The sequence below is a fragment of the Canis lupus genome, chromosome 9 (genome assembly GCF_003254725.2).
Source record: "Canis lupus dingo isolate Sandy chromosome 9, ASM325472v2, whole genome shotgun sequence".
Lineage (NCBI taxonomy): Eukaryota > Metazoa > Chordata > Mammalia > Carnivora > Canidae > Canis > Canis lupus.
The window spans coordinates 47,081,948-47,099,909 of NC_064251.1; the positions used below are offsets into that span (position 1 = coordinate 47,081,948).

Below are 17,962 nucleotides of genomic sequence, written 5' to 3' on the forward strand. Positions count from 1 at the left end.
TTCCCCTCCGCCCCCCCGCAAATAACTGTACCTGAACTTAATGAAATTTCTCATGAACCAAATACCCCTATGCAACCAGCACCCACATCAGGAAACACACAGTTAGTACTCACCTCCTGACTTCTAATAACAGATTAATTTTTTCTGGTTTTGAACTTTATGTAAAGGAATCATACAGCCTGCTCTCTTGGGTCTGGCTTCTTTTGTTTAACCTCACATTTGTGACATTCATCTGGGTTGTGGATGGCAATAATCCATTCACCGTGGAAAGCTTTTAATTGAGGGGTGCCAGGCAGCCCAGGTGGCTCAGCAGTTTAGCGCTGCCTTCAGCCCAGGGTGTGATCCTAGGGTCCCGGGACCAAGTCCCATGTCAGGCTCCCTGCATGGCGCCTACTTCTCCCTCTGCCTGTGTCTCTGCCTCTCTCTCTCTCTCTGTGTCTCTCATGAATAAATAAATAAAATCTTTAAAAAATAATAATTGAGGGGTGCCATGGTCTGATGTCAACCCTAGAAGGCTCACTTGGCTGTGTGTGGAGAACAGAATGTAGAGAGACAAGCACAGGTTAGCAGGAAAGAGACATAGATGGTGTTGGCTGTAGAATCAAGGAAAGTGGTCAGAATGCAGAAATATTTTGCAAGCAGTGCTATGGAATTTGTGCCTAGTTTGTACAAGATGTGAGGGAAAGGAAAGGCTCAAGGATGGTGGGGTTCATGGTTCAGATTCCTGGATTTTTCTTTTGAAAACCAATTTTTTAAAAAAATTTTATTTGAGAGAGAACAAGAGCGAGAGAGATCACAGAAGGAGAGGGAGAAGCAGACTTGCCACCGAGTGGAGAGTCCAATGGTGCTTGAGCCCGGAGTGCTCGATCCCAGGACCCTGAGACCATGATTGGAGCCAAGGGCAGAGGCGCAACAGACTGAGCTGCCCAGGCACCCTGAGAAAATGGGTTTTACTGAGATGGAATCAGAGTGAGGGACAGATTTTGGGACTGGAGATTTCTTTCTTTTTTTTTTTTTAGGTTTTATTTATTTATTCACGAGAGACACAGACAGAGAGAGAGGCAGAGACACAGGCAGAGGGAGAAGCAGGCTCCATGCAGGGAGCCCAATGTGGGACCCGATCCCGGGACTCCAGGATCACACCCTGTGCCAAAGGCAGGCACTAAACTGCTGAGCCACCCAGGGATTCCCTGGAGATTTCTTTCTTTCTTTTAAAGACTTTTTGCAGGAGAGACACAGAGAGAGGCAGAGACACAGACAGAGGGAGAACCAGGCTCCCTACAGGAAGCCTGATGCAGGACTTGATCCCAGGACCCTAGGATCATGACCTGAGCCAAAGACAGACAACCACTGAGCCACCCAGGTGCCCCACAACTGGAGATTTCTATTTTGAACATGTCATTATTGAAATACCACACAAAAAAAGAAAGAAAGAAAGAAAGAAAGAAAGAAAGAAAGAAAGAAAGAAAGAAAGAAAGAAAGAAATACCACACTAATGTAGATGAATATAGCCTACCTGGGACACTTCAAGTTATGTCTCTGGTTCTACTTTTGTTCTGAGGAATGTTTGGATGATAACATTATATGTTCATCCTACCTACTGGGCACCCATATGGATTTGTCAGATAGGCTTTTGGATATCTTGATCAGGACTGGAAGAGTGTGGGACGCCTGGGTGGCTCAGCAGTTGAGCGTCTGCCTTCGCTTCAGGGTATGGTCCTGGAGTCCCAGAGTTCCGGAGTCCCAAGATCGAGTCCCATATCGGGCTTCCTGTATAGAGCCTGTTTCTCCCTCTGCCTCTCTCTCTCTGTGTCTTTCCTGAATAAATAAAAAAAATCTAAAAAAAAAAAAGGACTGGAAGTGTGTATTTGGGAGCACACAGATGCATTTAAAGTCATGGAACTGGTGGAAGTAACCTAGGAGGAGATGGGGATGGAGAGAAAAAGGAGCCCTGGGATCAAGTGAGCAAAGGAGACAGAAAAGACACGGCATGTGAGGTTCTGGGGGTGGGAATGGAGAGGCAGAGTTTGAAGAAGGAGGAACAGTTTGCTCCACCGCCTGCTGCCGAGGGAAGAGATGTCCTTTCGGTGGTCAACATGAAGGTCACCCACAAACTTGGCAACAGCTGTTTCAAAGGAGAGATGGGCACAGACTGAAGCTGAGGAGGGAATGGAGCCAAGACAGGACAGACACAAGAATAAATAGCTCTTTCCCTCATGGCTGTGAGGGAGAACCGAGAAATGGGCAGTAGCTTTAGGGGATGTGGCCTAGAGGAAGTGTCACTAAAGAGGAGAGTGACAGAGGATGTTCGAAGGCTGTGGGATGACCCTCCGAGAGGGATACATGCATTATGCAGGAGAAGGGCTACCGCAGGGCAAAGCCATGGAGAACACAGTGGAGGCCTTCTCCTTTGGCAGGAGCAGGATACCTTTCATGGCAATCGGAGGAGACATGAGCCTTTCTTTCTTCCTTCTTTTTTTCTTTTCTTTCTTTTTAATGTTTTTTTTTTTAAGATTTTATTTATTTCTTCGTTAGAGACACACAGAAAAAGGCAGAGACACAGGCAGAGGGAGAAGCAGCCTCCATGTAGGGAGCCCAACGTGGGACTCGATCCCAGGTCTCCAGGATCACACCCCGGGCTGCAGGCAGTGCTAAACCGCTGTGCCACAAGGGCTGCCCTTTCTTTCTTTCTTTCTTTCTTTCTTTCTTTCTTTCTTTCTTTCTTTCTTTCTTTCTTTCTTTCTTCTTTCTTTCTTTCTTTCTTTCTTTCTTGTTAAAGATTTTATTTATTTATTTGAGAGGGAGAGGGAGAGAGAGAGAGAGAGAGAGCACAAAATCAGGAGGAGGGAAAAGCAGACTCCCTACTGAGCAGGGAACACCACCTGGGACTCGATCTTGGGACCCTGGGATCATGACCTGGGCCAAAGACAGACACTTAATGGACTGGACTACCCAGGTGCCCTGAGATGAATCTTTCTTCCTAAGTTCATGAAGTAATTGGAGCAAACAAAAAGGTATAACCAATTGCATAATGCCGTTGCTCAGCAGATTGTTGATATAAGTGGCTTCCCTTCATTATTTCTCAGGGCTGTAAGACTTTTCCACCTCTATCCAGTTTGCTGTTGATGGACATGCGAGGAGCTTCTACTTTTTTCTTTGTTGTTGTTCCACTGCAAACAGTGCTGCGATAATGTTCTTGTACAAGCATACTTTGTGCACATATATGGAATTTTTCCAGCACACATGCTTAGGAGTAGAATTGCTGAGTTGTGGGTTTGGGTTTACCCATCTTTAACCTGCCAGGGCTGCCACATATTGTTAAGCTCAGCTTTGCCATATGATGCCAGATTCTTCTTCAAAGTGGTTCTATCAGTTTACATTCCCACATTCTCACCAGCAGGGCAGGAGAGTTCCTGGTTGTCCACATCCTCACCAACACTTGGTCTTTGTCAGATGTTTAGATTTTGCCCATCTGATGATTGAGAAATACGCTCATCATATTGTGGTTTTATTTTTTATTTTACTTTTTAAAGATTTTATTTATTTGAGAGAGAGCATGAGATGGGGGGCGGTGGGTGGACAGAAGATGAGAGAGGAGAGGGAAGAGAGAGGAGAGGGAGAAGAAGGCTCCCCACCCAGCAGGGAGCCTGACACCGGGCTGGATCCCAGGATCCCGGGATCACGAAGTGAGTGGAAGGCAGCTGCTTAACTGGCTGAGCCATCCAGATGCCCCCAAATTATGATTTTAATTTGCATTCCCCTGATGAATGGTGAGGATAAAACATCTTCTTCAGAAGCTTATTGGCCACTTAGGATTCTTCTCCTGTGAATTACCTGGGTCTATGTTTCTGTTGAGTTTTTATTTTTTGTACTAATTTATAGTGTTTTCTATATTACCATTCATAATCTTTTTTGTCAGTTACCTCTGTGTAACAAATATTTTATCTCAGTGTGAAACTTTTGTTTTCATTTTGTTTTATGGTATCTTTCCCTGAAAATAAGTGGGGTTTTTTTTGGTTGTTGTTTTGTTTTAAATATTGTATGTATGTATGTATATATTTATTTATTTATTTGACGGCACAAGCAGGGGGAGCAGCAGGCAGAGGCAGAGGGAGAAGCAGACTCCCCACTAAGCTGAGAGCCTGATGTGGGACTTGATCCCAGGACCCCAGGATCATGACCTGAGCCGAAGGCAGATGCTTACCCAACTAAGTCACTCCAGGCCCCCCTGAAAATAAAATTTTAACTTTACTGTCAAATTTATCAATCTTTTATAATTTGTGCTTCTTTTGATGTCTTGCCTAAAAAAAAAAATTCACCCTTCAAGATTCAGTTTAGGTACGTATATTCCGACCACATTGCCACAATACCCTACAAAACAATGTTGTCCAATAGATATACAATGCAAACTACATATGTGATTTAAGATTTTCTAGTAGTCACATTTAAAAAGTGATATTAATTTTAATAATGTATTTTATTTAACCCAATATATATAACCAACATAAAAATTATTGAGATATTTTACATTATTTTTTCATATCAAATATCCAAAGTCTGTTGTGTATTTTACACTTATAGCAACTCAGACTAGCCACATTTCAAGTGCTCTGTGGCCACATGGCTAGTGGTTATTGTGTTGGACAGCGTGGCTATAGAGACTGCTATGATAGGATGTGTCACATGACAGTGGAATGCTCTGTTCTCATACCAGCCTGTGATTAGTCAGTAAATTTCTGCATGACACTGAGTCTTATTCATCTTTATCTTCCTCCTCCTCTGCAAACCTAGCTACTGCTAGTGCTTTGCAGAGAGTTACTCCATTTTTTGTTGAAAGGATTGAACTCTGACTGTTGATACATTTTTTTTTCTTACATGAAGCTGAACTTTGCCCACTGTAAAGGTCTACCCAGGGGCTCTAGCTCTGCTTCCTGGAGCTTCATATGAGATGATGTTTGAATTTTCTCTTCATTCAACTAAGTATCCCAGAGCACTCTCTATCCCTTCTCTGAGCTCTCCTCTGACCATTGGGCTTTCGGCCAGCACTCCTACCTGTCTAGAAAGCATTTTGTTCATTTTGTTACACAGTCTAATACACTGTCAGTATTTTATTTGTTTGTTTATTTATGATTTTATTTGTTTATTCATGAGAGACACACAGAGAGAGGCAGAGACACAGGCAGAGGGAGAAGCAGGCTCCATGCAGGGAGCCTGATGCAGGACTCGATTCCAGGACACTGGAATCAGGACCTGAGCTGAAGACAGACGCTCAACCACTGAGCCACTCAGGTATCCCAACACTTTTTTCTTTTAAAGATTTTATTTATTTGAGAGAAAGAGAAAGAGAGTGAGAGAGAGAGAAAGCATGAGGAGGGGGAGAGGCAGAGGGAGAGGGAGAAGCAGACTCCCCACTGAGCAGACATGGGGCTCCATCCCAGGATCCGGAGATCATGACCTGAGGCAAAGGCAGATGCTAAACCATCTGAGCTGCCCAGACACCCCTCCCATGTCAGTATTTTCTATTCACAACCACACTGCATGATCCTAAGCATCCCAGCTGAGCAGAGCCTCAGTATTGTCCTGTCTAGGTGACCTCTATTTTGCCTAGGCGGTGCCACGCACACACTTGGCCTCCCCTCAGGACTAATGGTTATAGCATAGCTCAATTCTTCCTGTGGTCAGATATTTTTTCCACTGGCCTTTCTGATTTTCAGAAATCACATAATTCCAGGGCTGAACAAGCAAATCAACATCCCAGTTCCATCCCTCCATTTTTCAGCTAATGAAACAAACGGAGGACTGGGAGAGTTGTCTCGACCCAAATCCTGGTTAGTGTCAGAGCAAAGGACCAGGAAAAATTGAGAGTCCCAGCACAGGCCTGGGGTTTGCTCTGCTCTGACTTGCCTTCCAGGCCTCCTCTGGAAGACTCTTCCTCAGTCCTGTCTCCCACCCAAGTTGGCCAGGGTGCCCCATGGGGGTGCGACCACAGGCAGGAGGAAGGCCCGGGTCCTGAAGGAAGGTCTGGTGGAGGAGCCAGGGTGTGTGAATTTGTGTGTGTTGGGGGTGTGGGGTGGAAGGGTGGCAGTGGGTTAAAGTCAACATCGGGCAATGATGCAATCACAGGATCCGAATTGAGTGCAGGCCGCTTTAAGAGAGGAGTAGCTGTAATCTGAAGCTTGCTGGCCTCTGGATTGGGAGGCGCAGCAAAAGCTCTGGTGCTTGCTGGAGCCCCTCAGCCTGCAGACCTAGGCTGGCGCAGAGCTGCAGCACACCCACAGGTAAAGCAGCTCCCAGTCTGGTGAGAGTGTCTGGAGAGGCTCTCCTGGGAGCACTCCTGGGAGAGGACGAGAGGGGTGCAGGGAGAGGAGGTGGGGAGACAGTAGCTCCTGCAACTTGGGCACCAGGGTGAGAGGATGAGACTGGGCAGAGGGAGTTGGGGCTCAGAAGGCCAGGGCCCAGTTTTCCCCAAACCCCACTGCACCACTAGGGGAAGAGGCTGGAAAGGCTTTTGAATGAAGTGGGTGGGTAGCAGTGGAGGAGGGAGGTGGTGGGAAGGAGCAGGGAGCGCAGCTGCTGGGCCAGGTCTGAGCAGCACCTAGGGGAGGAGGACCCCCCAGTCCCGAGGGAAGGAGACTGTCCTAAAGCTGGGCTTCCATGGGGCAGTCGGGAGGCGGCTGTCCTGCAGTCCAGCCTTGGCTGGGGCTCAGCTCCTTGCTGCTTTTTCAAAATCAACTGGTGCTGATTCCCAAGCCAACCCCTGGCCTGTTGAGCTCTGCAGAAGACTGGGAGGAAGGACAGCTGGGTCCTTCCAACCAGCATTCAGCCCTTTTCGGTGGCCAAATTAGTTGTTAGTGAAAGCTGGGAGACCAATGGGGCTTTGGCATCTTGCAAACAATGACTGCTATTTAGTTCAGCCAGTGTTTGGGGCTTGGGGGCTCGGCGGCCTCTGCTGGAGAGAACAGCTGCCCGCATCCTTTCCGCTCCCTGGGGTAAGCCACAGCCAGCAGAGGCTTTCCAGAAACCCTGTCACTGTCTGGCCCATGCCTGTCCACCAGAAGTTCAGCCCCTAGCTCAGGGTAGGAGGGGAAGGGGGCCCGGGAGTTCTTCTAGGGCTGGATCTCCTGGGAGGTGGGGTGGAGGTGAAACTCATGGGTGCCCTGGTCCAACTCACTCACGTTCCAAGACTTCAGAAGGAACACTGCCTGGAGACTGTTGGGGTCACCATGGGTGGAGTGGGCCTGGAGGGGACCCCTCGGAACCTTTCTCCCGAAGCCAGGGGAGAGGGTGGTGCCCTTCCCTGCACTGCCCAGGAGGTCCACTGCCATGTGGCTTTAGGCTGTGTGGTGCTGGGAGGAGGAGGAGGGATGGTGTTTGTCTCACAACTGGATTTAATCTGAAACACATGTACTGGCTCAAATATATCCTCTCAGCTGGAAGGCAAGGTCACAAAATCCCAGTTCCTTGTGTTTCTTGATTTGGGTAAATGTGGCAGAAAGGAAGGCCCGACCTTGGCCCAACAGGGAGAATATCTACCTCCTCCCCATATCCTCCCCTTCCTGGTAGGACAGGAGTCTGGCTTGGATACTGCCCTTTGGACAGGATGGTATCATTGTCCCCGTGCCCCTGGCCAGGCGGCGGCTGCCTGCCCTCAGGCCACAAACAATCACCTCAGACAGGGCGTTGAGTGGGCTCAGAGGGACCTCCAACCCCATGCAGACTCTTACTCTCTGCCCTCTCAGTGACCTTTTATGGGGCCCTCCATAATCTCTCCACTTCCCTCATCCCCAGGGTTTGAGGTGGAGGACTCAGAGGTGCAATTAGTACTACAAGTCCCAGCAATTGGCTCTGGGCTAGCTGTGGTCCCATGTGCCTTCCACTGCCGGGGTCCCTCACCTTATATTCAGTCCTCAGTGCACCCACATGGGGACAGTGATCCTACAATCTGGGGCTGGGGCTGACTATAGGGATGGGATTCCTACAGAGAAGGTTTGACCTTACCTTCAAGCGCATTTGAACTGTGCCCTTAGTTCCCTTAAACACTCTGCCAGGCTGACCCCTGCGTCCCTCCTATCTCGGGTCCCTACCCTGGCCAGAGGCACTAGAGCTAACGGCTTTTCCTGTAGCCTTGCTGCCTATAAATCTCACGGAATTTTTGGTCTCTGATAAACCAGTCTGCTGAGGCTCAGGCAAGAAGATTCCTGCCAGCTCTGGGGTGGGGAGAGCAGCTGGCGGCCTCTGTGGTGTTAAAGGTCTCTATCTGGTACTGCAGACAGCTCTTCCTGCTGCCTTAATGGAAGATTTCTCCCTGAGCACCCAGGGCAACTGTGCAGGAGAGCAGCTGGCTGAGAACGAGGAGTCTGGGGGGCTCATTCTAGGACACAAGCTCCAGATCCAGGTTTGGGAAGAAAGCTGGGCTAGTTACCCCTGGCTGTCTAGCCATAAGCTGAGCAAGCTCTGGAGGCGGTCTCTTCTTTTGTTGCCTTTCATCTCTACAGTGTTGTCCGGTGGATTATCTGTCTTGATTCTAAGGACTTCGGCCAAAAATCACACACCGCACTCCCAACTTTCCTATTTGTTCTGAGAAGTCAGGAAAGTATGTGTGCTGCGTGTGGGGAAGGTTTTTTGCAGGTATATAAAAGGATGACAATGAAAATGCTGGAGACCCTCGGGCTGGGTGTGTGTGTGTGTAGGTGTAGGGGAGGTGAGGGGTAGGGGAGGCGGATTATCAATTGTTGACAGAGCAGTATGGATGGAGGGAGGACATGGGCCAACCAGAGGTCCTAGTTGCTGAGACTTTGTCCCACTTTTTAAACAGAAGACCTCTTGGAAGATCCTACCTGTGAAACCCCTCTAGCTGCCTTCATCCCCTCCCACTCCAGGGGGTGAGTTCATGGATGCAGCAAGTGCCAGGAGGCTGAGGGAAGGTGGCATACCTAGAGCCCTGGACCCAGATTTCCCTTCTCCCTTGTGGTCCAGGGGCCAGAGAGCTGGTCAGAGGAGGCCACTGCTGGGGAGGTGAAGGGATCTGGGGTCGTTTAACCTGAAGCATAGAAAGCTCTGAGGGTGTAAGAGCTATTTTTTTTTTAAGATTTTATTTATTCATGAGAGATAGAGAGGCAGAGACACAGGCAGAGGGAGAAGCAGGTTCCCCGTGGGGAGCCTGATGTAGGACTCAATCCCAGGATCCCGGGATCCCGCCCTGAGCCGAAGGCAGATGCTCAACCACTGAGCCACCCAGGTGCCAATGTAAGAGCTATTTTTGAGCTGGTCGGGGGAAGAGGACCTGGGATCTCTGGAGAGCTCACCTGCCTCTGTACTGTTCAATTGTAATCCGTATTACAATAGGTAAGAACTATTTGGTTTCAATTTCACAGGAGAAGACATTATGACTTAGAGAGCTATTAAGACACAGAATTGAGATTTAAAACCCGGCTGTCTCACCCTAGACCCCGTCTCCTTCCCAGGACAGAAGAACTCTCCATAGAGAACTATCTGAGAAGGGAATGGGTCCCTTATGAGGCCACAGGTTCTAGGCTAGAGCAATTCAAGAAGAGAGTCTGAGAATCTCCTGGGGATAGCAAGGAGCTGGACCAGCTGCCTCCATTCTCTGTATTCTGTGATTCTATGTATGGGAACTAGGTTCTGTCCCATTTGTCCCATTACAAATCCTATGTAATGAGCTAGTCAGGTGCCTCTAGGGAAAAGCCTTGCTGTGCACACATCTGCACAGAGGAGTCCACTGCTGGATCTCCACAGCCCTGGAGCTTTAGGTCCAAAGGTCCCTGACACACACAGCGGGATGAAAGCACAAGTTCACCCTGGGCCCGTAGGCCACGAGGCAGGTGGAGGGGCTGCGATGTGCTGAGAGGGAGGGACTGTAAAATTGAGGGTCCACTTCCAGCCTGGGGAGTTCAGAGGCGAGGTGCCCAGACCTGCCAATCTGCTCCCCAGCCAGGGTGGCCGGCAGAGCGGGGCAGTGGCAAGGGAGACAGCTCGCCGCCTCTTGCTTTCTTGCAGGTCCCAGGATGCAGGCCCTCGTGCTACTCCTCTGGACCGGAGCCCTCCTGGGGCACAGCAGCTGCCAGAACGATGCGGGCGGCCCCCAGGAGGTCAGGGAGGTCAGGGGTGGGGTGAACTGGGGTGCCGGCAGTCCCTCAGCAGGCAGCATGGAGATGGGGCAGGCGCCCAGGTTTGGCCTTGCTGCACAGATAGGGCCTTGACTTCTCCTTCAGCAAAACAAACAGAAAGCATCTTGCTTTTCCTTTCAGAGAACATGGTGGAGACAAAAATAAGACCCTAAAAGGTGAAAATTGAAGGAAGAGTGTAACAAGCCCGGGAGGTCCCTTCAGTGAAGACCTTTTCTCATTACCTTCTGTTACTTGTGGGTCTCACTGGGCGTGGTCCTGGATACTTGTTCCTTCTTTCCTACCCAGAGGAAGCATCATCAGACTGCAGAGGCAGATGCTGAGAAGCTTACGCTAAGTGACAGTGAGGGGCCAGGGCAGTCTGGGCATGCTGGCTGGAGCCCTGGGCTTTGTTGTGAGTTCTGAGTTTGAATTCTGGCTCTACCTCTCACTTAGCTTTGTTACCTTAGACAAGTCTCTTTTACCTGAGTCTCTTTCTTACCTATAAAATGGGATTAAAAATACCTATCCTGGGGTATCCAGGTGGCTCACTTGGTTAAGCATCTGACTTCAGGTGAGGTCATGATCTCGGGGTCCTAGGATCAAGCTTCATGTCAGGGCTCCCTGCTCAGCAGGGAGTCTGCTTGGAAAATTTTTTCCATCTGCCTCTTCCCCTGCTTAAATGAACACGTATACTCCTCTCTTTCTCAAATCAAGATTTTATTGATTTTTTGCACACACACATTGAAGGGAAAGGAGAGGGGCAGAGGGAGAGGGAGAAGCAGGGCCCCTAATGAGCAGGGAACATGATTTGGGGCTCCATCCCAGGACCCCTGAGATTATGACCTGAGCTGAAGGCAGACACGTAACCTACTGAGCCACCCAGGCGCCCAATATAAATAAATCTTTAAAGAAAAACCAAAACTACCCTTGCAAGGCCATTGTGGCTAGTCACTTACTTTTTACCTACTGAATACCTGCTCTGTAGGCGCTGGGGATGGGTGGAAATATAAGACTCATTTCTTGCCTTCAAAGAACTCAGGCTTTTGAGGTATCAAATATATCAACAAGCATGAAATGAAGTAACTCAAATGAAAAGAACTAGCGCAGAGCCCGGTACATGGTAGCTGATTAACATGTATGTGGTAGTTGACCCTGTAAAAGGCTCAGAAAACCAAAAAGCGCCTTCAGATTGCAGTGATTGGGGAAAAGTTGCGGTGGAGGAGATGATATGTGATCAGGGCCACGGAAGACAGGGTGGTGGTGAGGGGATCACAGCCAGGTCAGGTGGAGACCTGGGAGCAGTAAGGAAGGGGAACAGACAGGCAGCTTGCTCTGGTCTGAGAGCTGGGTTCCTTGCAAGGGGCTCTTTTCTAAGAATGTCACAGGCCTGAGGCTCACAGGTCATTAGTGTTTGACCCCGGTTAGCTCATTTCCATTTGGGGCTGCCTGTCCCCAGTCGAGAACTCCTGCGTAATCAGGAAGCCCACTCTCCTTCCAACATAAGGCCACACATAGGGTGTTCGGGCAGGATGTCTCTAAGGGGCCAGACTGACGATCCCACTCAAGGCAACGAGATCGGTCACGCATGGCTCAAGTCTGACAGCTCGTGTACTCCAATCCAGGACTCTCCAGCTCCCGACGCGACAGGGGTGCCCGTGGAGGAGGAGGACCCCTTCTTCAGGGTCCCCGTGAATAAGCTGGCAGCAGCCATCTCCAACTTCGGCTATGACCTGTACCGTGTAAGGTCCAGCTTCAGCCCTGCTGCCAATGTGCTGCTGTCACCACTCAGCGTGGCCACCGCACTCTCTGCGCTCTCGCTGGGTGAGTCCTCTGAGCAGAGGGCCCCGGGGTCCTGGAGCGGCCCGTGGCCTCTGCACCAACACGCTTCTGAGCCCTAGAGGCCCTTCCCCTTATGGAGAAGCAAAGAGGTGCTGAGAGAACATCCCCCCCAGGGTCCCCTGCGTGAACCTACAACCCCTGTCTCGCTCCACGGGGGGCACTGAGCACCTGCTGACTTGGACCATGGCCTCAGGACCACTTATTGACGGGATGACTTCAATGTTCACTCCTTACACGGGCTTCTGGGTGCCAGCCATTCGGCTAGCTCTGGCCTAGCAGGCCTGGCCTCTCCCTCGCTCAGGTCCCAGCTGAGGTCACGGGAGGTGGAGGGGACTAATAAACAGGCAACTGGAAAATATTCTGGTAAAAGCCGTGATGGCAGAAGTGCAGGGCTCGTACCCTTCACGCCTGCCCTTGTCGGTCTCCCTAGGCCCAATGCCCTTAGCCTGCTTGAGGAATGTTTTTCTTCCATTGCCTTCAAATTTCTTGCCCACCTAGCATGTCTCCAGGATGAACAGTGACTGAGGGCAGGGCAACCCTGTCCTGTCCCGGGAGCCGCCCCGACCTGGGCCCTGGTGGCCAGTTACTGAGGCTCCCACCCTTGTTTGGCAGGAGCGGAACAGCGGACAGAATCCACCATTCACCGGGCTCTCTACTACGACCTGATCAGCAACCCGGACATCCACAGCACCTATAAGGAGCTCCTTGCCTCTGTCACTGCCCCGGAGAAGAACTTCAAGAGTGCTTCCCGGATTGTCTTTGAGAGGAGTGAGTCACCTGGCCTGGGACTCTCCATGCTCCACAGGGGGATTCTTTTTTCTTTTCTTTCTTTCTTTTTTTTTTTTTTAATTTTATTTATTCATGAGAGAGACACACACACAGAGAGGCAGAGACAGAAGCAGGCTCCCCACAAGGAACCCGATGCAGGACTTGATCCAGGATCCCGGGATCAGGGCCCAAGCCGAAGGCAGACGCTCAACCCGCTGAGCCATCCAGGCGTCCCTCTTTTTTCTTTCTTTCTTCTTTCTTTCTTTCTTTCTTTAAGATTTTCATTTATTTATTCATGAGACACACAGAGAGAGGCAGAGACATAGGCAGAAGCATGATCCCCGTGGGGAGCCCAATGCAGGACTCGATCTTAGGACCCCAGGATCACGATCTGAGCCAAAGGCAGACGCTCAACCACTGAGCCACCCAGGCGCCCCAACAAGGGGGGGTCTCTTTTTGCTCAGGCTGCGCCTGGCCCTGGTGGGCAGGAAGGGGCCCCATGGGCTCCGAGAGGATCAGAAAGAGGAAGTAGACTGAGGGAGACAGGGAGAGGGCCGAGGTAGGGTGGTAACCTGAAGATAAATGGCCATGAGTGAAGTACATTGTTTCCTGTCCAGCGCCCGGGAAGGCTGGCATGACGTCTTGGCAAGTCATGGGAAGTCACTAGGCAGGAAGTCAGGGCCTGCTAAGTGGCAAACCAAAACCTAAGCCTGGCATGCTCTCAAAGGGCGGATGCTGCTTCGCTTTCACTCCCAGAGCACGCTAACCTCTGTTCCACCTCTCTCTCCCCAGAGCTGCGGATAAAATCCAGCTTTGTTGCACCACTGGAGAAGTCCTATAGCACCAGGCCCAGAATCCTGACCGGCAACCCTCGCCTGGACCTTCAGGAGGTTAACAACTGGGTGCAGGCCCAGATGAAAGGGAAAATTGCTAGATCCACACGGGAAATACCCAGTGGAATCAGCATTCTCCTTCTTGGTGTGGCTTACTTCAAGGGTGAGGGTTTCACTTCTCTTTTGGTTCAGGGTGGATGGTAGGTGTCAGAGAGGATGGGGAAGGGGGCTGGCAAAGACACAACTCAGCAGTAACTCAGAAGCGAAGCCAGAGGACGAGCTGGGAAATGCGCTTGCTCAAGGGCTCTGCACTTGTCATCAAATCCCAGGCGAACAGGCTGTGTGTGTCTACAGAGTATAAGAGGCCCTGAACAAAGACTAGCAGAGAGAAGAAATGGCTTCCCCTTGTGGGCCTGTTTGGGGTGGGCACTGTGAGAGTCTGGCTGGAGTCAGATGAGGGTCAAAGCCCAGCTGGGCCTTTCCTGGCTATAGAACCCTGCATAGGCTTCACAGCCTTTCCCAGGCCTGTTCCCCCACCTCTGACACGGATGACACACTTACTCCAGAGGCTGTTTCTGTTGTCTCCTGTCCTCACACCAATACGAGCGCGGTGCTCAGGGGGACAAGTATTCAACAAACCATTGTTAGTTGTCTAACAGCATTCTGCTGTGGTGATGTGCCCAAGACTACTCCACAGGCTATGTAGGCCTGGCCCCATTCAGATAAGACTTGGGTGGGATTTGGGGCAACCTCTCCTTAAAATGCTTTATAACAGTCTATCAAGCAGTAACAGTGGACCCCTGACCCTGAGAAAACCCCTATCTGAAGCACTGATCTCCAGAAAGTGAGAGAAGCCATTACCCAGGCCAGTGTATCAAAACTCACATTAAGCGAAGGGAGGTTGGGTATCACCTCACCGTGTGAGCACCGACCAATACCTCCACCTCTCTTAACTTCAGTGCTTTTCCAGATGTGAGAGGGGTGATATTTGGGTCCCTTGCAGCTCTGACCTCCTTTGATGCTGTCCCCCAGACAGCTCACTTCAGGAGACACCAGTTGACTTCCCTCCCAGGCTATCAGGACTTCTATGATTCAGATGTTCAAATCAATAATTCCTCCTGAGTATCTCCTCTCGAGTCTATATATGGAAGGTATTCAGGCCTTAGACATTTTGTGGTTCAGCCCACACATTCTGAGACAGAGCTATTCCCGGATGTGTTGGGGTCTCTAAGATTCCTTTAGCTAGGCAGCTTTCAACAATAGGCTTTGGTCTCCTGGCACGGTCCCAATGCCTGTCTGGTCTCCTCGGGCTCAGGGCACTCCATTTGTTTCATTCCAGGGCAGTGGGTAACAAAGTTTGACTCCAGAAAGACTTCCCTCGAGGATTTCCACTTGGATGAGGAGAGGACTGTGAAAGTCCCCATGATGTCAGACCCTAAGGCCATCTTACGCTATGGCTTGGACTCTGATCTCAGCTGTAAGGTCTGTAGGGGCCGGGTGAGTGGTGGTGGTGGTGGGGGGGGACAGAGACAGGAAGAATAGCAGAGTAGAAATAGGATGCCCTTTGGGATGGAACAGCTGTCTAAATTCTACCTGCTACGTGGCTTCAGCAAGCTAATAGCTTCTCTGAACCTTTTTTCTTAGAATGAAGAAAAATAGGTATTGAAACTTATCCTTTTAAGGTTTATTGTAAGGATTAACAGATAATGTGAAATGGGCCAAGACTGGGCAACTCACGTATTGGTATTTTCTTGTCTTTTTCCCCCTTCTTCCTCTGTCTCTCCTTTTTTTTTTCTTTCTTTGGGGGGGAACTTTTTATTTCTAGAATTCAAAACCAAACTTAAAAAACTGCCACATACTCCAAATTGCTGGCATTCTAAGTTTTTCACATATACCTGACACTTTTAATTCGAAGTCAGTAGTTTTTAAGCCTTTTTCCTTGAGAATCTGATGAAATGCCTAAAACACTTGAGAGAAAAAAAAAAACCACTTGAGAGAAATGCTATATATGCACACACATTTCTGCATATGGTTTCAGGGGCTGTTAGGACTCCTGATGCAGTTTGTCCCATGGACCTTAGGTTAAGAACCTCTGCTCTTTAAAAAAATATATTGATTTATTCATGAGAGAGAGAGAGGCAGAGATACAAGCAGAGAAGAAGCAGGCTTTCTGCAGGCAGCCTAATATGGGACTGAATCCCGGATCCCAGGATCACGCTCTGAGCCAAAGGCAGACGTTCAACTGCTGAGCCCCCCAGGCGCCCCTTTATTACTGCTTTTTTTTTTTAAATAAAATCTTTTTATTTATTATTTATTTAAGATTTTATTTATTTATTCATGAGAGACAGAGAGAGAGAGAGAGAGAGGCAGAGACACAGGCAGAGGGAGAAGCAGGCAGAGGGAGAAGCAGGCATCATACAGAGAGCCTGATGTGGGACTTGATCCAGGGTCTCCAGGATCATGCCCTGGGCTGCAGGCGGTGCTAAACCGCTGCACCACCAGGGCTGCCCTTTATTACTGCTTCTATGTTGCTCCGTTCAACACTCCCACTTGTAGTTCAAGGCTCTGTACAGAATGGATGATCAGTAAATATTGGCAGACAATCTTTGGGAGAAAATACAGACCTGAAATTCAATTCTAGCTCCTCAGAACTACAAGAGAAAATTCTTTCAGCACCTAACTTCAGTTGGCATTAGGCTGAGGTAAGAAAAGACAAAAACCTACTTTTTTGAAGAAACCTCAGTAGATCTCTTGCTGCTAGAAGGCAATGGCCAAGAGGGACAGTTGTTAAATAGAGGTTGAGGAAAGCATGGCCAGGGACTCACTGTAGGAGGGGAGAAGGTAGCTTGGAGTGTGTGTCTAACTCACATGCTCCCTCCCTGCTGTTTCAGATTGCCCAGCTGCCCTTGACCGGCAGCATGAGTATCATCTTTTTCCTGCCTCTGAAAGTAACCCAGAACTTGACCATGATAGAAGAGAGCCTCACCTCTGAGTTCATTCATGACATAGACCGAGAGCTGAAGACAATTCAAGCAGTCCTGACCATCCCCAAGCTGAAGCTGAGTTATGAAGGCGAAGTCACGAAGTCCCTGCAGGAAATGAGTATGTCCGCAAGACCACAGTACTTTTTCTTGGGGGGTGGGTTGGGTTGAGCCTTTGAGCTTTCTGCCTTGCTAAGCAGAACTCGAGGAGGATTCTCTGGCCTTGTGGGGAGGCCACGGATGATTCCTTAATTCTAGTAGTCCTGGAGGGAAAAACTGAACTGCTTCTCTTATCAGGCACATTCCTCAGCCCCATAAGCATATATCTTGCAACAGAACACTACCTCTCAAGACAGGTCTGTTGAGCTGGTCTCTAATCTTAACCTCACTTGCTGTGTGCTCTTGGCAAGTCCCTTAACCCCTACCCAGCCCAGAGGTCTACATACCTTACGGAGGGGCCAAGTGGTGTTCTACTCCCAGCTTGCCTGCCTTCTTGAGAATCAGGATTTAGGCACCAGGACTCTATTCTTCCACAGGGTGTTGGGTAAGGCAGGGTTTTAATGGCAATCTCTCTCAATTTCTGCAGAACTGCAATCCTTGTTTGATTCACCAGACTTCAGCAAGATCACAGGCAAACCTATTAAACTTACCCAAGTGGAACATCGAGCTGGCTTCGAGTGGAACGAGGATGGGGCAGGCACCACCCCCAGCCCGGGGCTCCAGCCTACCCGCCTCACCTTTCCTCTGGATTATCACCTGAACCGACCTTTCATCTTTGTGCTGAGAGACACAGACACAGGGGCCCTTCTCTTCATAGGCAAAATCCTGGACCCCAGGGGCATTTAATGCTCCGGTTTTTAATGTTCCAATACCCTAGAAGAACAAAACCCTCAACGGATGGCAGATGACATATTACATGAAGGCTGCCCCTACAATGGTTTCAGTGTATACTTTGCAATAAAAGTGCTTTATCCTTAACATTTGTTGCCCTGTTCCTCCTCCTGTTTTGAGCTATGTTAAGTTTAATATGAAGTTAAAGAGTCCTTTAGTGATTTGCTGGTTCTTTACTTATAGTCTGGGTATATCTAAACTCTGCAGAAAGTCCCTATTTTTTTTTTTTAAGATTTTATTTATTTTTTCATGAGAGACAGAGAGAGAGAGGCAGAGACACAGGCAGAGGGAGAAGCAGGCTCCTCGCAGGGAGCCTGATGTGGGACTCGATCCCAGGACCAGGATCACAGCCCTGAGCTGAAGGCAGACGCTCAACCGCTGAGCCACCCAGGCGTCCCAGAAAGTCCCTATTTATAAGAACTTTTAGTTATCCTCATTGTAATAACTCAGGAATTGATTCTCTGCTCTGAGAGTATGTACTAGGACCACTAATACTCCCAAGAGGGTATCTCCTGCCCCCACC

General features: G+C 49.4%; 1 protein-coding gene and 1 long non-coding RNA gene across 4 annotated transcripts; one reads left to right on the top strand and one right to left on the bottom strand.

Moving 5' to 3' along the window:
• Positions 1–6,125: 6,125 nt before the first annotated feature.
• Positions 6,126–17,526, top strand: SERPINF1 (serpin family F member 1). 3 transcript variants are annotated; one of them, XM_025476145.3, is made up of 8 exons: positions 6,126–6,278; positions 10,018–10,109; positions 11,750–11,948; positions 12,579–12,734; positions 13,527–13,730; positions 14,907–15,049; positions 16,459–16,669; positions 17,135–17,526. In XM_025476145.3, the coding sequence occupies exons 2-8, from the start codon at positions 10,026–10,028 to the stop codon at positions 17,392–17,394; spliced, it is 1,257 nt and encodes a 418-aa protein (XP_025331930.1). In that variant the 5' UTR covers positions 6,126–6,278; positions 10,018–10,025; the 3' UTR covers positions 17,395–17,526. The 3 variants fall into 3 exon arrangements, with proteins under 3 accessions (XP_025331930.1, XP_035577337.1, XP_035577336.1); XM_035721444.2 differs by lacking the exon at positions 6,126–6,278 and adding an exon at positions 6,936–6,989; XM_035721443.2 differs by lacking the exon at positions 6,126–6,278 and adding an exon at positions 9,186–9,345.
• Positions 13,414–16,464, bottom strand: LOC125755837 (uncharacterized). Its single transcript, XR_007413228.1, has 2 exons — positions 16,292–16,464; positions 13,414–16,171 (listed from the first exon to the last, which is right to left on the bottom strand). It is a non-coding gene; the product is annotated as an uncharacterized LOC125755837 (long non-coding RNA).
• Positions 17,527–17,962: the final 436 nt, after the last annotated feature.